The 18,205-nt window shown below is 38.0% G+C and overlaps 1 protein-coding gene across 9 annotated transcripts in view; it reads left to right on the top strand.

Annotated features, from left to right (window-relative positions):
• MBNL2 (muscleblind like splicing regulator 2) overlaps positions 1-18,205 on the top strand; it is a 175,019-nt gene that overhangs the window by 128,796 nt on the left and 28,018 nt on the right. For 2 of the 9 annotated variants that reach the window (XM_074387525.1, XM_003928207.3), the window contains one exon: positions 8,932-9,085. In XM_074387525.1, coding sequence (XP_074243626.1) covers positions 8,932-9,085 — 154 coding nt within the window. Of the gene's footprint in view, positions 1-8,239; positions 8,294-8,931; positions 9,086-16,514; positions 16,551-17,833; positions 17,929-18,205 lie in introns of all 9 variants that reach the window. The other 7 variants (XM_010338802.3, XM_003928208.3, XM_010338804.3 and 4 more) reach the window with 7 other exon arrangements.

The raw sequence follows: 18,205 nt of genomic DNA, 5'->3' as shown, positions 1-18,205 counted from the left end.
CAGTGAGAAAGGCACCATCTGCCCTGAGGTACTCACCACTGGGTGCAGGGCATGTGGTTATACAGACCTTTCCAATCTCAGCTGCCTATTTCCACACTCCTTGAGCACTAGGCCCTTCATCTGAATCACTGTTTTGTGTTTGGTTTTAAATCTCTGAGTCCTTTCCTCTCATCGTTCTCATTCTTATGTTATTAGATATAATGCTGATTTTTCTGAGTGTGAGTTCCTATATATGGGGAGATGTATGTATCCACACAAGAGGGTCAATACAAAATAGAGAAATTCTCCCCTTTTTTGTTCTAGTAAAAGAGTAGTTTCCAAAACTCAGTATAATTGGGAATGGGAAGGAAGGGAGGGATGGTGAGAGTAAACTGATCACTTAAGGCTGATAATAAAAGGAATTCTTTTAGAGCACAAATGAGGTCCTTTACACATTTCTCCAATGCAGAATCCATTTTACTCTCCACGTAGTAAGGATCTCATCCCATAAGAAGTAAGATTTTTTTTTCATTGTAATCATTCTGTTAGGCCAGCTCCAACTTATCCTAATTGGTGTGTTGATTGACAGGCATTAATAACTTTTTTTTTTTCCATAAAATTTGTTTTTTCTTGAGATGGAGTCTTGCTCTGTCACCCTCATTGGAGTGCAGTGGCATGATCTTGGCTTACTGGAATCTCTGCCTCTGAGGTTCAAGTGATTCTTATGCCCCAGTCTCCCAAGTAGCTGGGACCACAGGTGGGTGCCACCATGCCTAGCTAATTTTTGTATTTTTAGTAGAGATGGGCTCAGGAATGCCTGGATTCAGGAACTTCAGAACCAAGAGGTCACTCTCTTCTTGCCCCTACCTGCTTCTCTTACCATGGCCACACCATTCTCTAAGGTCAGCTTCTCCACAGGACCCAGGACAAAGGCTATGGACATCTATAAGGAATGTGTTCTTACATCTTTTGGCAAGAGAGAGAATGGTGCCTTTTATACCAGGTCTAATTAGGTATTGGGGGGAAAGCAGTTAAAGGCCATGTTGGTGGCTGTCCCTGTGGTCGGTGACAGGATGCTGTGATTGACCCAGCCTGGGTCCCAGTGGCTGTACCTGCTCACTGACATATGGAATGAGGCCCTGATAATATGGAAAGATTAGTCCCTCAAATAAAAGCATATCTCAAAATATTATGGGTTCAGTTCCAGACCACTGTAATGAAGCGAGTATTACAATAGAGCAAATTGCATGCATTTGTTGGTTTCTCAGTGCATATAAAAGTTATGTTGACACTGTACTATGGTCGATTAAGTGTGCAAAAACATTATGTCTAAAGAATATATACACATCTTAATTTTAAAATGTTGCTTTAAAAATTGCTTACCAACAATCAGAGCTTTTAGTGAATTGTATCTTTTTGCTGGTGGAGGATCTTGCCTCGATGCTGATGGCTGCTGACTGATCAGGGCGGTGATTGCTGAAAGTTGTGATGGTTGTGGTAATTTCTTAAAATAAGACAATAATGAACTTTGCCACACTGATTAGACTTTTCCTTTCAGGAAAGATTTCTCTGTATCATGCAATGTTGTTTGACAGCATTTTACCCAGAATAGAACTTCTTTCAAAATTGGAGTAAATCCTCTAAAACCCTACTGCTACTTTATCAACTAAGTTTATATACTTTGCTAAATCCTTTGCTGTCATTTCAACAATTTTCACAGCTTCTTGGTGAAGAGTAGAATCCATATCAATAAACTACTTTCTTTACTGCTCCATAATGCAACTCTTCAGCCATTAAACTTTTATCATGAAATTGCAGTAATTCAGTCATATCTTCAGGCTCTACTGCTGTTAAGAATTCTAGTTTTCTTGCTATTTCCATTGTATCTGCAGTTAATTCCTCCATTTTAGTCTCGATCCCCTCAAAGTCCTCCATGAGGATTGGAATTAACTTCTTCCAAACTCCTGTTCATGTTGATATTTTGATCTTCCATGAATCATGAATGTTCTTAATGGCATCTAGAATGATGAATCCTTTCCAGGTTTTCAATTTACTTTGCCGAGATCCATCAGAGGAATCACTTCTATGGCAGCTGCAGCCTTACAAAATTTATTTCTTAATTAGTAAGACTCGAAAGTTGAAGTAACTCCTTAATTCATGGGCTGCGTTAACAGGCATGAAAACAACATTATTCTCCTTGTACATCTCCACTCTTGTGATGAGGTGCATTGTCAATGAGCAGTAATATTTGAAAAAAATCTTTCTTTTCTTTTTTCTGACCAGTAGGTCTCAACTGTGGGCTTAAAATGTTCAGTAAACCATGCTGTAAATACATATACTGTCATCCAGGCTCTGTTGTTTCATTTCTAGAGCATAGGCAGAGCAGATTTAGCATGATTCATAAGAACCTTAGAATTCTGAGAATGGTAAATGAGCACTGGCTTCAACTTAAATTCATCAGCTGCATTAGCTTCTAGCAAGAGTCAGCTGCACTTTGAAGGTCTGAAGCCAGTCCTTAACTTTTCTGTAGCTATGAAAGTCCTAGTTGACATCTTCCAATTGCATGATACAGAGAACATTGTGTGAAACAGAGAACATGCAACAGATATCTTGCAACATTGCATGATACACAGACATCTGACATCTGTTGTTTCATGTGGCCACCTTCATCAGTGATCTTAGCTAGATCTCTGGATAACTTGCTGCAGCTGCTTCATCAGCCCTTGCTGCTCACCACACACTTTTATGTTATGGAGATGGCTTCTTTCCTTCAACCTCATGAACAACTCTCTGCTAGCTCCCAACTTTTCTTTTGTAGCTTTCTCACTCTTTTCAGCCTTCACAGAATCGAAGAAAGTCAGGACCTTGCTCTAAATTAGGCATTCTGCCAGCATGGTGGCTCATACCTGTAATCCCAGCACTTTGTGGGGCCGAGGCAGGTGGATCACTGGAAGCCAGGGGTTTGAGACCAGCCTGACCAACATGGTGAAACCCCATCTCTACTAAAAATACAAAAATTAGCTGGGCATGGTGGTACATGTCTATAATTCCAGCTACTCAAAAAGCTGGGGCATGAGAATTGCTTGAACCTGGGAGGCAGAGGTTTACAGTGAACTGAGATCATGCCACTGCACCTGAGCCTGGGTGACAGAGTGAGACTCTGTCTCAAAAAATAAAAACAAAAGTAAATAAATTAGGCATTGACTTAAGGGAATGCTGTGGCTGGTTCAATCTGTCCAGACCACGAAAAGTTTTTCCACATCAGCAATAAGGCTGTTTCACTTTCTTATCATTTGTATGTTCACTGGAATAGCACTTTAAATTTCCTTCAAGAACCTTTTCTTTGCAATTACAACATGGCTAACTTTGGCACAAGCAGCCTAGCTTTTAGCCTATTTTGGCTTTCGACATGCCTTCCTCACTAAGCTTAATCATTTCCAGCTTTTGATTTAAAGTGAATAATGTGTGACTCTTCCTTTCACTTGAACACTCAGAGGCCATTTAAAATTATTAATTGGCCTAATTTCAATATTATTTTGTCTCGGAGAATAGGGAGGCCTGAGGAAAAAGAGAGAGAGGGGGGTGATAGCCAGTGAGTGAAGCAGTCAGATCCTGCATGACATTTATCGATTAAGTTTGTGGCATGGTTCACGTTGCCCCAAAACATTTAAACCAGTAACATCAAACATCACTGATCACAAATCATCATAACAGATATAATAACAATAAATTCTAAAATATTGTGAGAATTACCAACATGTGAGAAAAAGACAAAGTTAGCACATGCTGTTGGAAAAATGACTGATAGACTTAACACAGGGTTGCCACAAACCTTCAATTTTTAAAAAATGCAGTATCTGCAAAGTACTGTAAAACAAAGTGAAATAAAACAAGATATCCCTGAACTTATTAATACAACAGATCAAGGTACTATTAGTGACCTTAGAGCTGAGCCCTGATTTCATCTGCCTGTTTTCTCAATGGACCAATTCTAACATCTGCAACCAATGTATACTTCAGTCATTGAAGGAACAACACACCTAGTATATGTCAGTGGTAGATGACCTGGGCTGATGGGGACAAGAGGGAAAATGACCATTTACACAAACAAGTCATTTCCCTGCTGCATTTCTTCAAGTCAAAGCTGTACTCTTCTGTGTACCCTTCTACACATTTTCACGTTATATTCATCAAGCTGCATAAAAGATTAGTGCAGTGGATGCCAATAAAGTTAGTTACCATAGTTTCTTGGATTGTTACACCGTGCCCAAATTTGGAGTTCTGATAAGTCAGAGGATCTTGCAGCATCGTCAAAGACAACCCAAAGGAATGCAGTTTCAGAACAAAAGCCAGGTTCTTTCTGACAATGACATGAAAATTACCTAATCTGTCATGTGTTTTTAGTTGAAGTGAGAGGCTCATTTGAAAACAGCCTAGCTGCTTTTGGATAAAGTCAAAGTATTGCTACTCTAATAGCAAAATTACTCAGTACATAGAGGAAAAACTATTATTTTATTTCCTTATGCAAAAGGACAAATAGGAGTGATGGATGCAGTTAGATGTTGATATTCCATTCATCTGACTTCCATATATAAACCCCAAGCATTTCCAGGGTGCAATGCTTACTATTGTCTGGAGATTACTCACTTATTTTGATTAATGAGATCCTTAAAAAGAATTTAAAGATTTGACTCCAGAATAAAAGACATTTATTGCCTTTAGAGCCTCATTCTTTTAAATACTTCTTAAAACACAACCATTGCCATCCCCAGAATTTTTTAGACATGAGAATAAGCCAGACAGAACTTTTCTTTGGTAGTTTTAACACAAAAGGTGTCTGATTTTCATACAAGCAGTCTTTGTTCACATACAGCAAAATAGGGTGACACAAGGAAAGAACCATTTTGCAAAAGGAAACAGGATAAGCTGCCATCAGCTAGATATGTTTTGATTGTTCAGGAAAGTCTGTACAGGAGCTTTGATTGGCATCCTACTTGTCTACCCTCTTTTCTACTTTAAAGTGGCAGCTCTGATCATTGTTGTCAGTGTTTTCTGACCCCTCAGATTTGGTCTTTGCCTCTCATGCCTGATGTGGGCACTTGGTTTGATTGCCTTGACTTGCAGAAGGATTGGTCCCCAATCCAAACAAAGAAAAGCCTAGCTGCCCATAGGACCTCCTTTGACTCATCACCCATGCACACCAGGCATTCCAAGTGGCCGAAACATAGTTAAGGGCTCAATTTAAAAAAAAAAAGAAAAAAAAAAAGGCCAGGCGCGGTGGCTCACGCCTGTAATCCCAGCACTTTGGGAGGCTGAAGCGGGTGGATCATGAGGTCAAGAGATCAAGACCATCCTGGTCAACATGGTGAAACCCCGTCTCTACTAAAAATGCAAAACATTAGCTGGGCATGGTGGCACGTGCCTGTAATCCCAGCTACTCAGGAGGCTGAGGCAGGAGAATTGCCTGAACCCAGGAGGCAGAGGTTGCGGTGAGCCGAGATCGCACCATTGCACTCCAGCCTGGGTAAGAAGAGCAAAACTCCATCTCAAAAAAATATATATATATAAAACCAAAAACAAAAACTCTTCCTCTGTCTTGGTGCCTGACGAAGATCTCAGGATACACTGGGCTTGGTGATCTATGAGATCTGTTCTAAGCCTGAAGATCTTTCATCGTAGGTAAACATATGCCAGCAGTCAAAATCACTGAAAACACAGCATCTGTATATGAAAAAGCTACATTATAACATGATTATTCATCCACATGGATATTTTTTATCTTACTTTAAGTTCTGGGGTACATGTGCAGAATGTGCAGGTTTGTTACATAAGTATGTATGTGGCATGGTGGTTTGCTGCATCCATCATCCCATCATTTACATTAGGTATTCTACACATACCTGCTTCACAGTGTGAGATGAACAAGATGTTAATATGCACACCCCACCCTCCAAGACCTCAGTGTTTGCTTAAAAAGGAGATACCTGTCTCTAATGAAACTCATGCCACAGAGTGCTAGAAAGAGATACATACACTGCCACCATCCTGCTCACGGTAGAGTTCTCAGTTTTTTTACATTCCTGGATTATTCTAAAGTCCATGGAAATTCAGTTTCATCACACTAAGATAGGAGGAAGAACATTAACGTTCCAAATGACAATCCTAAGGAGAAATATTTATTATTTTTTATTGTACTTGGAGACTTCATTAAATGATTCTTTGTTAAGTCAAAATATTGTTCATAAATATCAGCCTTTGGAGACATAATCACTCGTCTAGTCAACATGTCAGATCTGTTAGTGGATTCATTCTGTCAATAGTTAGGATTGGAAATGGGAAGGGAAAAATTGAGTCCAGAAAGTTGAGGCCCAAATGACTTTGAGTTTAACCATCAAGTTCATGTTCTCAATGTGCTCCATGAGAATAGGCTTTGTAGCCTTCTTCAGCTAATGCAGATTAATTGAAGCTCAAAAAACAAAACAAGAAAACCCTGTACTACTTAACACTGCAAAGCTGTGCAAGGATGAGATTCTAAACAAAAATGGCGTTATGGAAGTTAAATGATGTCAAAGTTACACGCAAGGAAAGAATGTCCAGTACATAGAAGTTTTGTAAGCTCATCGTTTTTAATGTTCACAATTGTACTTTCACAACATTGATTTCATATTATTCGATGACCTCGATCAAAACCACCTTCCAAAACATTTTCTTCTCCATTGGCCATTCTAAATCTCTTCTCTGCCTGTAGTCCTTTCTGCTTTATTTCTAGTCTCTTCTCTCCTTATCCCCTATTATCACCATACTTTTTATCTTGAATTATGAAACAATAATAAACATCCTTTATTTATCCAGGAAAATGTCATTAACTGTTTCCCATTTTAAAGGTTTAGCACTATCTCATGTCAAATGACAAAGTTCTATTTCAGAACTTTAGAATATAATATTTGTATTTATTGGACAAACCTTAGGGATTTACCTATTGTGCTAAGCATAGAAAAGAGTATTTCATTTTTTATTTGCATTGGAGCAATTTGTTTGAATTATTTTCTTTGCATAGAATTCCATCATAGAATTTTTAGTTTTGTTTTGTTTTTCTTTTTACAAAGAATAGGAAATTTTTTCATTGTGGTCTAAATCAATCCATATTTGTTTTTATTTCAGTTGTTTAAATGAAAGTGTCTTCCCAAAAGTATGGTTATAAGTTAAAGATATTATTTTACTTCTAATCTTTCAAGCAGTTCTTTCCTATTTTTAGCTTTTGCTATTTTTAGTTGTTGTATTTGTTCTATGGAAGAGTTCCACTTTTCACTAATGGGGTTGCTCACTGATTATACCTAAAAGTACAAATAGAATTACTAAATAGAAATTATTTTGATACCTGGGGACACTAAATACCCTTTAAAGGATATTTTCATAGCATAATCTGGTAAGTTGTTTGGGATAAATGAAATGAACATTTCAAATGTAGTAGAAAACAGAATGGATGATAAGTTGGTTGTTAGAAACAAGATAATGGAATAAAAGTGGGGAATTCTAAAAACTCACTATTTAAATTCAACACATTAAATTGGGAACATTAGTCCACCTTACAAGACTCACACTAGCAGAGTGAAGGCAAGAATTGAGACAATTATCCACAGGATTCAGACAAAAAATACAGATCCAAACCCAACTGTTTCGCCTAAATAATCTTGTGTTTGAATATTTTTTTGCCTGAATTTTTTGTCTCAGTTCGCCACTTCATTTTGTTAGGCCAGATATAAATTTTAAATTATATTTAGGAAAAATTTCAGCTTGGGTCTTATCCTTACTCGATGGATTCATTATTTCATATTTGAAAACTGACTTATCAGAAGTTCTTCGATCCTATGGCCCTTACAAATTTTGCATTTTTTTCTGAAGCAATATAAAAAATGCTTATAGTGTGTATGCAAGCTGCTGTTTTAATTAACTTTCCTGAATTTCAAACATCTATATTTTACTCTCTTATATGCTTTTAACTAAGGTATAGTAGATGCATTTTTGCTTCAATACTAATTTAAGGTGTAATATTCATTTCTTTAGAGAACATTTTTGTTGTTGTGCATGCCTAGTGTTTTGTACGTTGTATATTGCATTCAGAATATTTTTTTCCTTCTCACCTATCCACAATGCAATGCCGTTCCCATGATGCACCTCTGCTTGCTGTTTACCTGTATGTTAATTCGCTTGAATCCCATTGGCCCACTGCCATCATGTGCTCGCTGCCTGTTATTAAAAGACTCAGTCGACTGCCAAAGCAATGAAGCGACCTCTCGAAGCAACTGTAGACCTGGTACTTTGACCTTTCACCTTTCGCTTTGCATGTAGCTTTTCAGAGAACCATCTGAGATTTGTATTACTTGTAAAATATTGGTTGCAAACAATCATTATTATTAATTTATAGAAAAAACTCCAATAAGGTGTTTAGCCATCTCATTTTCATATGTAATCTGTGAAATAAATTAATCCTAACAAATTTTAATACCTTTTCCAAAAGAGTGAAGCAAATTTAAATTATTTGACTCAGAAAATGTTCATTATAATTCTTATTAACCTTTAAATTCAAGAAATTGCCATTTAGCTAAAGAAAAGAATAGGTATTAATAATAACACCAATGCTTCTTCCCCCCTTAGAATAGTTTAACTCATTTTAAAAGCTGAAGCCATTTTTTTTTTGTTGTTGTTGTTGCTTGATAGTTTTTCTTTTCCTTAGTTGAGATGCTACCGTTTTGGGTTACAGAAATCATGCTTTCGCTCTCAATAACAAATTCTCACTCATTCGACATTGCCGCTGTTTAAATTAAGGTGCATGGCAGAGGCATCTCCTTAGCTGTCATTTTAAATAAGAATGTTGCAATTGATGATCTCTGTGAACACAGAAGGTGTGTTTGCTTTAAGTTAGACATATCTTATCGAATTCTTCATTTCTAGGCCTTTCCCCCTGGTGCTCTTCATCCTTTACCAAAGAGACAAGCACTTGAAAAAAGCAATGGTACCAGTGCGGTCTTTAACCCCAGCGTCTTGCACTACCAGCAGGCTCTCACCAGCGCACAGTTGCAGCAACACGCCGCGTTCATTCCAACAGGTGCGTGCCCTTACTGTCCCACGTCCTGTGCCCTTCTGGTCATGTGCTTTCTTCTCATTTCTTTAAGCTGTTTGGTGGCATCTAGTTTGCTTTTAAAGGTATAATACAGTTTGAGATCCATCGTTGTCCTAGCTATCTAAATGTATCTACCTTACTTTGAATGATAGCTAAAGACCGTTAGGATTCTAAAGCCAAATATTTGATAGATTTAAGAGCCAGATTTAACCCATAAGAAACAGAGAGCAGTTTGGGCTTTTGGTTTCTCGTATCTGCACAAGCCCTGTAAAATTATTTATGTAAGATCTTTTATGTGTGACAATTGAAATTTGTCGTTAACTCTGAATGACCTAAAATTAGCAATTCCAGTAAATACTAACCGTTTTTTTCTATTTCTATTCAGAGCACTAAAAAAAGAGGCTATTCAAATTAAAGCAATTCTCTACTCATATTTTTATATCCATTCTATCTCTTTCTCCATCCTTCTCAACTTTCACCAAGTTCACAAGTATATAGAGCTCCTATCATCAGTGTCTAAGCCAATGCCTGAAACTATTATGTACCATGTGCATTAACTATGATTCCACTAAAAGATCCATTGTAATAGTCATAGAATGCTAGAGTTTAAAGGAGTCTTAGTGATCTCCTCATCCAGTCAATTGTTTTACAGATGAGAAAACTGAGGCCCCCTAAATGAGAAGTGACTTTCCAAGGTGCCACAATGAGATAAAGAACTGAGTTTCCCTGTGATCAACTCCACTTAAGTTACATCACATTCTGCCACCCAGGCCCACCTCTATATACACATTCCACAGAGCTCTCCCGAAAAAGGAAAAAAGCAGATAAAAGTGATATTTTAAATAAGTGACCAAAAAAAGTCAGTAAAAGTTAAAAAAAAAAAAGTATAAAGCATGTCATCCCTCCCCCACTTTCACCAACATCCCTGACCACAGACACACACACGCACACCATACGCAAAGATAGTCACCAGAATTGACTGTGGTTTTCACCTTTTAGTCAACGTTAGAAGCAGGGGATAACTTAAGCCCCAGTGGGAAGACCATCCATTGAGTTCGTTGTTTGTAAGTCAAAAGTCTTTAGCTCATGATAGTGAGATGAAGTTAAATGCAAATGAATAACAACTCTAGAAAAAAACTTTTTTGATTCAAATCTGTAAGTTTGGACTTTTTCAGCTTATTATCCATTTCCTTAAGTCCTATAGCTTATCAGGAGTCAATATCAGAGGGAGTTAAAATATTTCTGTGATAGTCTTTGTATAAAATCTACACTTTGAAATGGATTAGTAACCTGTGAACAATACTTACGATATAAATTATGTGAGCAAAATGGTTTTCAATGTTTACTTTTCTTATTTTAGTTTTGAACCTATCTTAGGCTCATAGACTTGGAGAAGAAATCTCTAATGCAGTATTTATTAGGGGTTCACTCTTTCCCTATTACAACCTTAATTAGTGACATTCCAGTGCTGTTATAGCATAGCAGTATTTTCACCTGTAATCCATTTGAAATATCACATTTGTAAAATAATTCCTAGAAGGTAAACTTACATTAACGTCCTGTGTGGTTTCTACAAAGTGTCTCATTGTAGACCTCTTGGCCACTAGATATTTTAAGAGAAAAAAAAAATGTTAAGGAAGAATATACTGAAGGGAAAAACACAACAGGACAAGCCTGTTTCTGAAGAATGGATGATACTGCCATTACCATGTCCTGGGAATACCTGTGAAGCTCTGGGGCTAAGACTGCCAAAGACTCTAAAGCCCTCCAGTACACGTTTAACTCTCCAATCCAATAATGACTGATTTTTTTAAATCACTGAAAGAATCATCACTTTCAGACATTTCATCTGGAAGCCTTTTAAACATTTCCAGAGCAAGGATAAACAACATCTCTTATGCAACGACCCGATTTTTGATGATGCAATACGTTGCTTGGAGACCCATACGACTGTATTGGCCTCTGTGGTTGTGTACTTCCGCCCTCTGGTGGATTCTTTAGGAACAGCTTAAGTGTATCTGGCAACCCTCAAAATCGTGTGCTTTGGAAGCCAAAAAATGGGTCCTAGGCCACCAATACAGTGACTAGAAGGGTTCTCATTTCTTACATGACATAAATATCAGAGTGAGCAAACATGTGGATCTAGTTCTGAAGTGGTATTTTAACTGCTAAGAATTTTTCACATTTCTATTAAATGAGGAAAGAAAAAATAATTTTATTAAAAGGAAATTAAAATAATCTTTCTCCCACTTAAGCCCATACCAGGAATTTTAGTGTTCATTAGAGCTCAAGGTTTTGCTTCTAATTTGTTGCTTATAAACCACAGTTTCAACTTTATTTCTAAAATGATAATGATAATAATCACTCGTTCATCGTTGTTGGTTTTAAACCTCTGCAATTCAAATGAAGACGTTCAAAAATAAGTTATATAACTCGGTACATAGAGGACCCATTACTTTTAAATGAACAGATTTTGATTTTTCTATAAATGTTTTACAGAAACATAAATATGAAACAAAAAAGCATTTGATGTTTTCCTGAAAGTTGTCCTGGATCAAAAACCATTCATAGGTAAAGCTTTCGATATGATGCTAAAATTCTCGCATTGACACAATGTGAATCTGGATTTCAGGAATTCTGCCTCCAGGTTGCAAAGATAATAATATAAAATTTTATGCAAAATATGGGAGTCTTCTCCCAAACCATGCTAAGATAATTATTGCCCTGGTTGATGCCCTAGCACATTTGCAGTGGGTGGGAGGTTTTTTTCTTTTTTGATTGGGATTATTTTAACCAAGCAGTTAGACTTTTTCTTTGCTATGTTAGGAAAGTGGCAAAACCACACACACTTACAAAAATAGCAGCATAATAATTCTTGGCATTTCTCTGACAGGTTTATTCTAAGTGACTGTAAGTGTTCTTATAGACATTATCTCATTATTCTTCAAGATGTTGCAGTTCTTTAGTAGCACGCATGGTTATTTGCATTTTGCAGATGGAAAAACTGAGGCTGTGTCTACACTGCAAAGTGGAATACATAATTAGTGGAATTACCCAGATAATTCTGGCTCACAGATACGACAGCTGAAATATTTGTGCAACTGAAGCAGAAAACATTTGGGAAGGCTTTGTTCATAGAATTGGTGTCTTAGTGAAATGCTTCAGCTGATGAGAACAAAGGCAACCCACAGAATCCTTCCTTGATTTATTCCGTTATATTGGGAGTACAGAATAAACAGAACAGGGGGCAGTGCCCAGATATTGCCTAATGATGAGAAACCCATAAATGTGACATCAGATTATCACATGACATGACTTGGTAGAAGATTTTTCAGTGTTTAGTGGCATCTATATCTGCATAAGCACAACAAAATGTATTGCATTCAATTCAGCAAACGTACCTTGAACCCATGGCATATTCTGGGTTCCAGAGCCAGTAATAAGAATGCACAAGAGTTCATAACTAGGTGGAAACCAAATAGTAGGCAGAGGATAAAAGAGTACCTGAGGGTCTGGGCAAAGCGATTCGAGAGTGAAGGAGAGAGGGTGATGAATTCCGCCTTCAGCATGTGCACCAGGTGGTGGTTACAAAAGATATAGAGAAAGAAGACTTTCTGAAGTAGGAGAAATTTGCCTAGGAGTTTGAAAAGGAAGCAAGATTTTATCAGTGGGGGAAAGAAAGCATCCCAGTTGGGAGAGTGTACTTGAAGAATAGAAAATTGTCCATTGTAGCTATCGCATAAAGTACATACAGGGTGTAGGCAGAGAGTAGAGGATGGGAATGTTGTACAAAGGCAAAGATTGGCTTGCTAAGAAGATCAGGACCAGAATCTGGCATTGAGTAAGGGAGCCACACACGCATAAGCTATGCATTTCCAATATTCACACCACTATTAGACCACTTAGAGAGAGAGGATCAGGGAATTAATTCAGTTAAGGATTTCAGCCACATCCAGACTGAAGCCAAAGTGACATAACTGATCCTAGCCCAGTGCAGCTGCAGGAGGAACTGTAGATTATTTGCAATCCCTATGATATTCGCATGTATGGCACAGCAAAGCTCTCCAAGAGACCCCCCTCCACAGTTGAATGAAAAAAAAAATAAAAGGGTATTTTTACAGGTGTAACTTTGAACTCAGCCATGGTTTACTCTAAAACAGATTAATTCACAAACTGAGTATTTGATTAAATTTTAGAAATAAATCTCTCCCAGCACACTTCTTACTAATGGCTGAGGAAGAAAAATGTGTGTGTGTGCATTCAACACATTGACCACCTACTATGTGCCCCACAGACCTAGACAGACAGGATCTCTGCTCTCCCAAGGAGGAAAGATCAATGTTTGACAAATATCCATACAATTAGAATTTGTTTATAAATACAAATTGAGTACCCCTTGATCCAAAATGCTTCGGACCAGAAATATTTCAGATTTGGGATTTTTTTTTCAGATTATGGAATATTTAGATTACATTAACCATTGAGCATCCCAAACTTGAAAATCCGAAATCTGAAATGCTCCAAAAAGCATTTTCTTTGAGGGTCATGTCAGCGCTCAAAAAGTTTTGGATTTTAGAGCAATTTGGATTCGGATTTTCGGTCTTGGAATGCTCAACCTGCACTATGAATGAAAAAGCAGAGTTCAGTGAGATTAAAAATAGAAACTGACTTGATGGCATGGGGAGGTAGGTAAAACAACAATTGAGCATTTTCTAAAGAAGTGGCATCTGAGATCTGGAAGATGAAAAGAGTGGGGTGAAGATTATTCTGGGCTGAGGGGACAGCTTGTGGGAAGCTCAAATATAGGACAAATGTGTAATGTGTTCAAAGGAAAGAAAAATTAATCTCTCTGGATCATGGTGCCAGGGAAGAGAGGTGTAGAATGGCCTGGGGAGGTAGTCAGAGACTGGACCACAGGGAACCTTTACCCTAAAACAATGAGAAACCACTGAATGGTTTCCAGCAGAGGAGTGACCAGGCCTGCGTTTGGAGTGATCTACTCTGCCAGCAGCTGGAGAATGAACTAAGGAGGGACAAGAATGAAGCAGGAAGATCACTTAGGATGTTATCACATAGCCCAGCCTAGAGATAATGGTGACCAGGACTTGAGATGCGACAGTAGTGATGGACAAACTGACTAATGCAAGCTGCGTGTTAGAAGCAGGATCACTTTGGCTGATTGGTAAGCTGGACCCAGGAAGTTTACAAGGGGAAAGGGTGTCAGGCATAACTTTCAGTTCAGACTAGAGCTCTACTTAGATGGTGATGCCCAGCAGATATTTCTTGAGGTGCAGAAAGTGTCTCCCATCCAAGTACTAACCAGGCCCGACCCTGCTTAGCTTCTGAGATCAGAGGCGATCGGGCACGTTCAGGGTGGTATAGCCACAGACTCAGGTGTAGAAAGTTTCTGTGGGAAAGATCAAAGTTCGGTACTGTTACATTTGAGACACTTTGTGAGCCATCCAAGTGGAGAGGTGAGGTCGGGGGGCAGTTAGAGGAGAGGACCTAGAGCTCCGAGAAGAGATCTGGGTGGGATACACAAACATGGAAGATCCTAGAATCCAAATCCATCAGGTGAATGATACACCCCAAGAGAGAACCCACGCCTGAGTGGGGAACTCCAGCACAGGGAGAGTTCAGGGAAAGAAGGTCATTCAGCAAAGTAGACAAAGGGAGTTGCCAGGAAGAAAAATGTGTGTGCATGCGTGTGTGTGTGTGTGTGTGTGTGTGTGTGTGTAATAAAAAATCTAAGGGAAGAAAGTGGCTTCTTCTGGAGGGAAGAGCAGAGTGCTGAATGCTGCTGAGAATCAGAAACAGTGAGGTGAGGATGGGAGAGTTCCTGTTGGATGCAGCAATATGAGATTTTTCTGGTGACTGGCATTCACAATTTAAGGTGCAGAGGTCAAATGAAAGCCAAATTTAAGAGGAATGAAGACTCAATGGGGATAGGGAATTAAAAATGTATGCGCAGGTAGATTTCCAGAAGTTTGATTGTGAAGATGAAAGAATAGGGCTGGAGAAAGGTTTAAGTTGGATGCATTGACACATACTTGTTGAAGAATCTGGCAGTAGCCCAGTCAAATAGCCCCCTTTCCTGACTAGGTCATGTTAGCTTGATCAAAATGTAGATCAGGCAGAAAGTAGCCCTCCAGTGTGAACTGTGCCACTGAGGGAATAAAGACCACACAGCTCAAGCTCTCTAACTAATATCTCAGAAGTTCATTCTCAAACTCTCTAAGAGGGTACTCCTACATTCATGAGAAACTACTTCTCAGGCACCTACATGACACACAGTCTTCAGTGATCTGAATCCAAGTATGACCTTGTTTTTCATGGAACTGAACCAGTAAGAGATAATTTCTCAAAGCTTTCAATACAGTTTTATTTCAGTTCTCCACAACGAACATGAATATAATATTCATGGTTGGAGTTTTCTGATTCATGTATGTTAATAAGACCACCACCACAGGTAAGACAGCTATTTCTAAGAAAGGGTTGAAATTGCCCATCTGTACCTCCTACCTTCCCACTTAGACACCAACTTGAGATTTCCTAGGAGTTTTGCCAGAAATATTCCTCAGGGTCACTTTGTAGCAGCCACGACTGAATTCCTTAGCCCTGGTCCCAACTCAGCCCCAACTCTGCACTATTTTGCCTCTACAGTGTTTAGGCTTTATTGCCAGGCACTACTTCTTTATCACAATGAATCTTATGACAAAGAGCGGATCACGTACACATCCAGGTCATTTCCTGTAAGAACCTCAGTCTTCCTAGGTTCTTGGACCTTCAAGCAGCAATCTAAAATTCACCTACCCTGCCCTGCAAGCCTTGAAGATGATGAAATCTTAAATACTCTTCTTATTTTCATACCATTGTTGACACAAAACATTTACAGTCCAACAAACAAGTAAACCTGTAATGCAGTACGTTCAGTGTATTCTAGTGAATATAAAAGCTGACCTAGATTTAGGAAGAGGATTCTATTTCTAGCCTTCCCCTTGACCCACACCATGAGTGACCTTGGAGGAGTTACTATGCCTCAGATTTTTCATCTGTAAAATACCTACTTCCTACCTTGGAGGATTAACTTGATAATGTCTGTAAAATACTTTGAGGTCTTAGAGGAAGGACACCAAGGCATTATCACATGTCATTCTTATTAGAATCATGTCGATGCATATGAATAGAAAGTGTGAACAGTGGTCTAAGGAGTGAGCTTGGAATAATATTGGCTTAAAATAAGTCAGATATATTTGTGTCTGTACTGACAATGTGAATGGCCCTAAAAGACTGTGTTAACTAACCCTACTTATTTCTGGTTGTGCTTCAATCTCACTTTGAATGTTAACTCTAAACCGCTAACCTGTTTCTTTCCCTTTATTCACTTTTTCCACCCACCATTGCATGACATCAGGGTCAGTTTTGTGCATGACACCCGCTACCAGTATTGGTAGGTTTCAACCTTTTTTATTTGTCTTTTATATGATGTACAATACCTTCACTTGCTTGAAATTTATTTCCAAGATGGTAGAAATGCTATAGGAAATAGTAGATTTGAAGGCTTATTTGGCTTTAGAGTTAACAAATAGATTGTTTTAAATGTACTTGTATATTTAAGAAAATGATGGTTTTAATGTGACCTCTTGTGCTAGAACAATCACTACAAAAACATAAAGCCACAAGTACGAGTCTGCTTTTTAATGATTTGTGTTTTGTTTCTCTTTATAGTTTATATGGTATAGCGTAAGGAACAGAGCTTACTCTATCAGCGAGGCAGGCTAATTTCATCAGTGTTTGAAAGTTTCATAGTGGTGTGCCTTTATCTCCTCTTTGCTGTGTGTTAGAGCGATCAGAGTTTCCCAGAAGTATTCATTTTTTACAAATTATAAATGGATGTATTTTGAAACCAAATGTCTGAGCTGCCTAACTTGATTATCTTTTCTAAGTGTTGATTTATTTGTGATGATTTTTCTGCACCTCAGCATTCCCTTAGCCATTTAATTTTAATGGCAGATAGTTTTCCTCACACACGTTAATGCATTAGTACAAACGTCTGTCTTTAGGACATATGAATTAGTTCTATTTAGAGTGAAGAAAAAGAAGTATTGCAAATTTTGTCTGGCTATTTCAGAGTCACTGTGTTAGAATTTGCATCAAGGCTATGATGTTTGCTCCATCGTTTATTGATTCAAATAAACCACAACCCACAGCAGTTCCATTTCATATAAGCAGTCCCAAATTGGAAAAAAAAAAATTCAATGTAACCATAATTCCCAAGAACATCCTATCCCAAAATAGGCCTCCATATGGAGACTTGGATGTTTCTGAATTTATGATTAAAAGTGATGGTCACATAGTCTTGTTTCATCAGACAGCACCTTCCACAATTTTAGAAACAACCATTATTGCATACACTGAATACTCTGAATTGGGAATGGATCTATTGTTAGAAATAAAATGTTTATAAATACATCAACCAAAGTAATCTGCTTTGGCCTTTCTGGGAATCACTGATTATGTTTTAAAACTTCCTTTAATTGTACTTGTAATAAGCTATTTTCCCTTTTTTATTTCTCTCCCATGCTTCCTTGCTTTGCATTGTGATTGCATGCCATCTGCTGGTTTAACCCATGATGGCTTGCTGCTCTGATATTCACCATGCCAAAATACCACTTCTATTACCATAATGCTACACCCTCCTGTTCATTGCTCCCATGGTTCCCCTCCTGAAAGTACCCATGATGCACAGCGCTACGTCCGCCACTGTCTCTGCAGCAACAACTCCTGCAACAAGTGTCCCCTTCGCAGCAACAGCCACAGCCAATCAGGTTTGCTCCTTTTAAAGCTTTCTTTCACAAATCCCAAACTCTAAATGAGTGCTGATATTTAAAAAAAAAATTCTCAGAGAGAATTTTTTTTTCATGTTTATCCATCAAATTTTTATTTTTTTAATTAGTTTATAGCAAGCATTTACAGACAGGTTGCACTTATTTAGAGTTAACATTTACTGCAAATAATGATGTAGCTATGTTTTGTGTTGCACTGTTTGTTTTCGTACCTAATATTGTGTAATTAACCTGACAGGCTTAAATTCCTTTTAGTACA

This window comes from Saimiri boliviensis, chromosome 16, assembly GCF_048565385.1.
Source record: "Saimiri boliviensis isolate mSaiBol1 chromosome 16, mSaiBol1.pri, whole genome shotgun sequence".
NCBI classification, from domain to species: Eukaryota; Metazoa; Chordata; class Mammalia; order Primates; family Cebidae; genus Saimiri; species Saimiri boliviensis.
The sequence above is the reverse complement of the archived record's forward strand: the minus strand, read 5'-3'. Positions and strand labels throughout refer to the sequence as shown.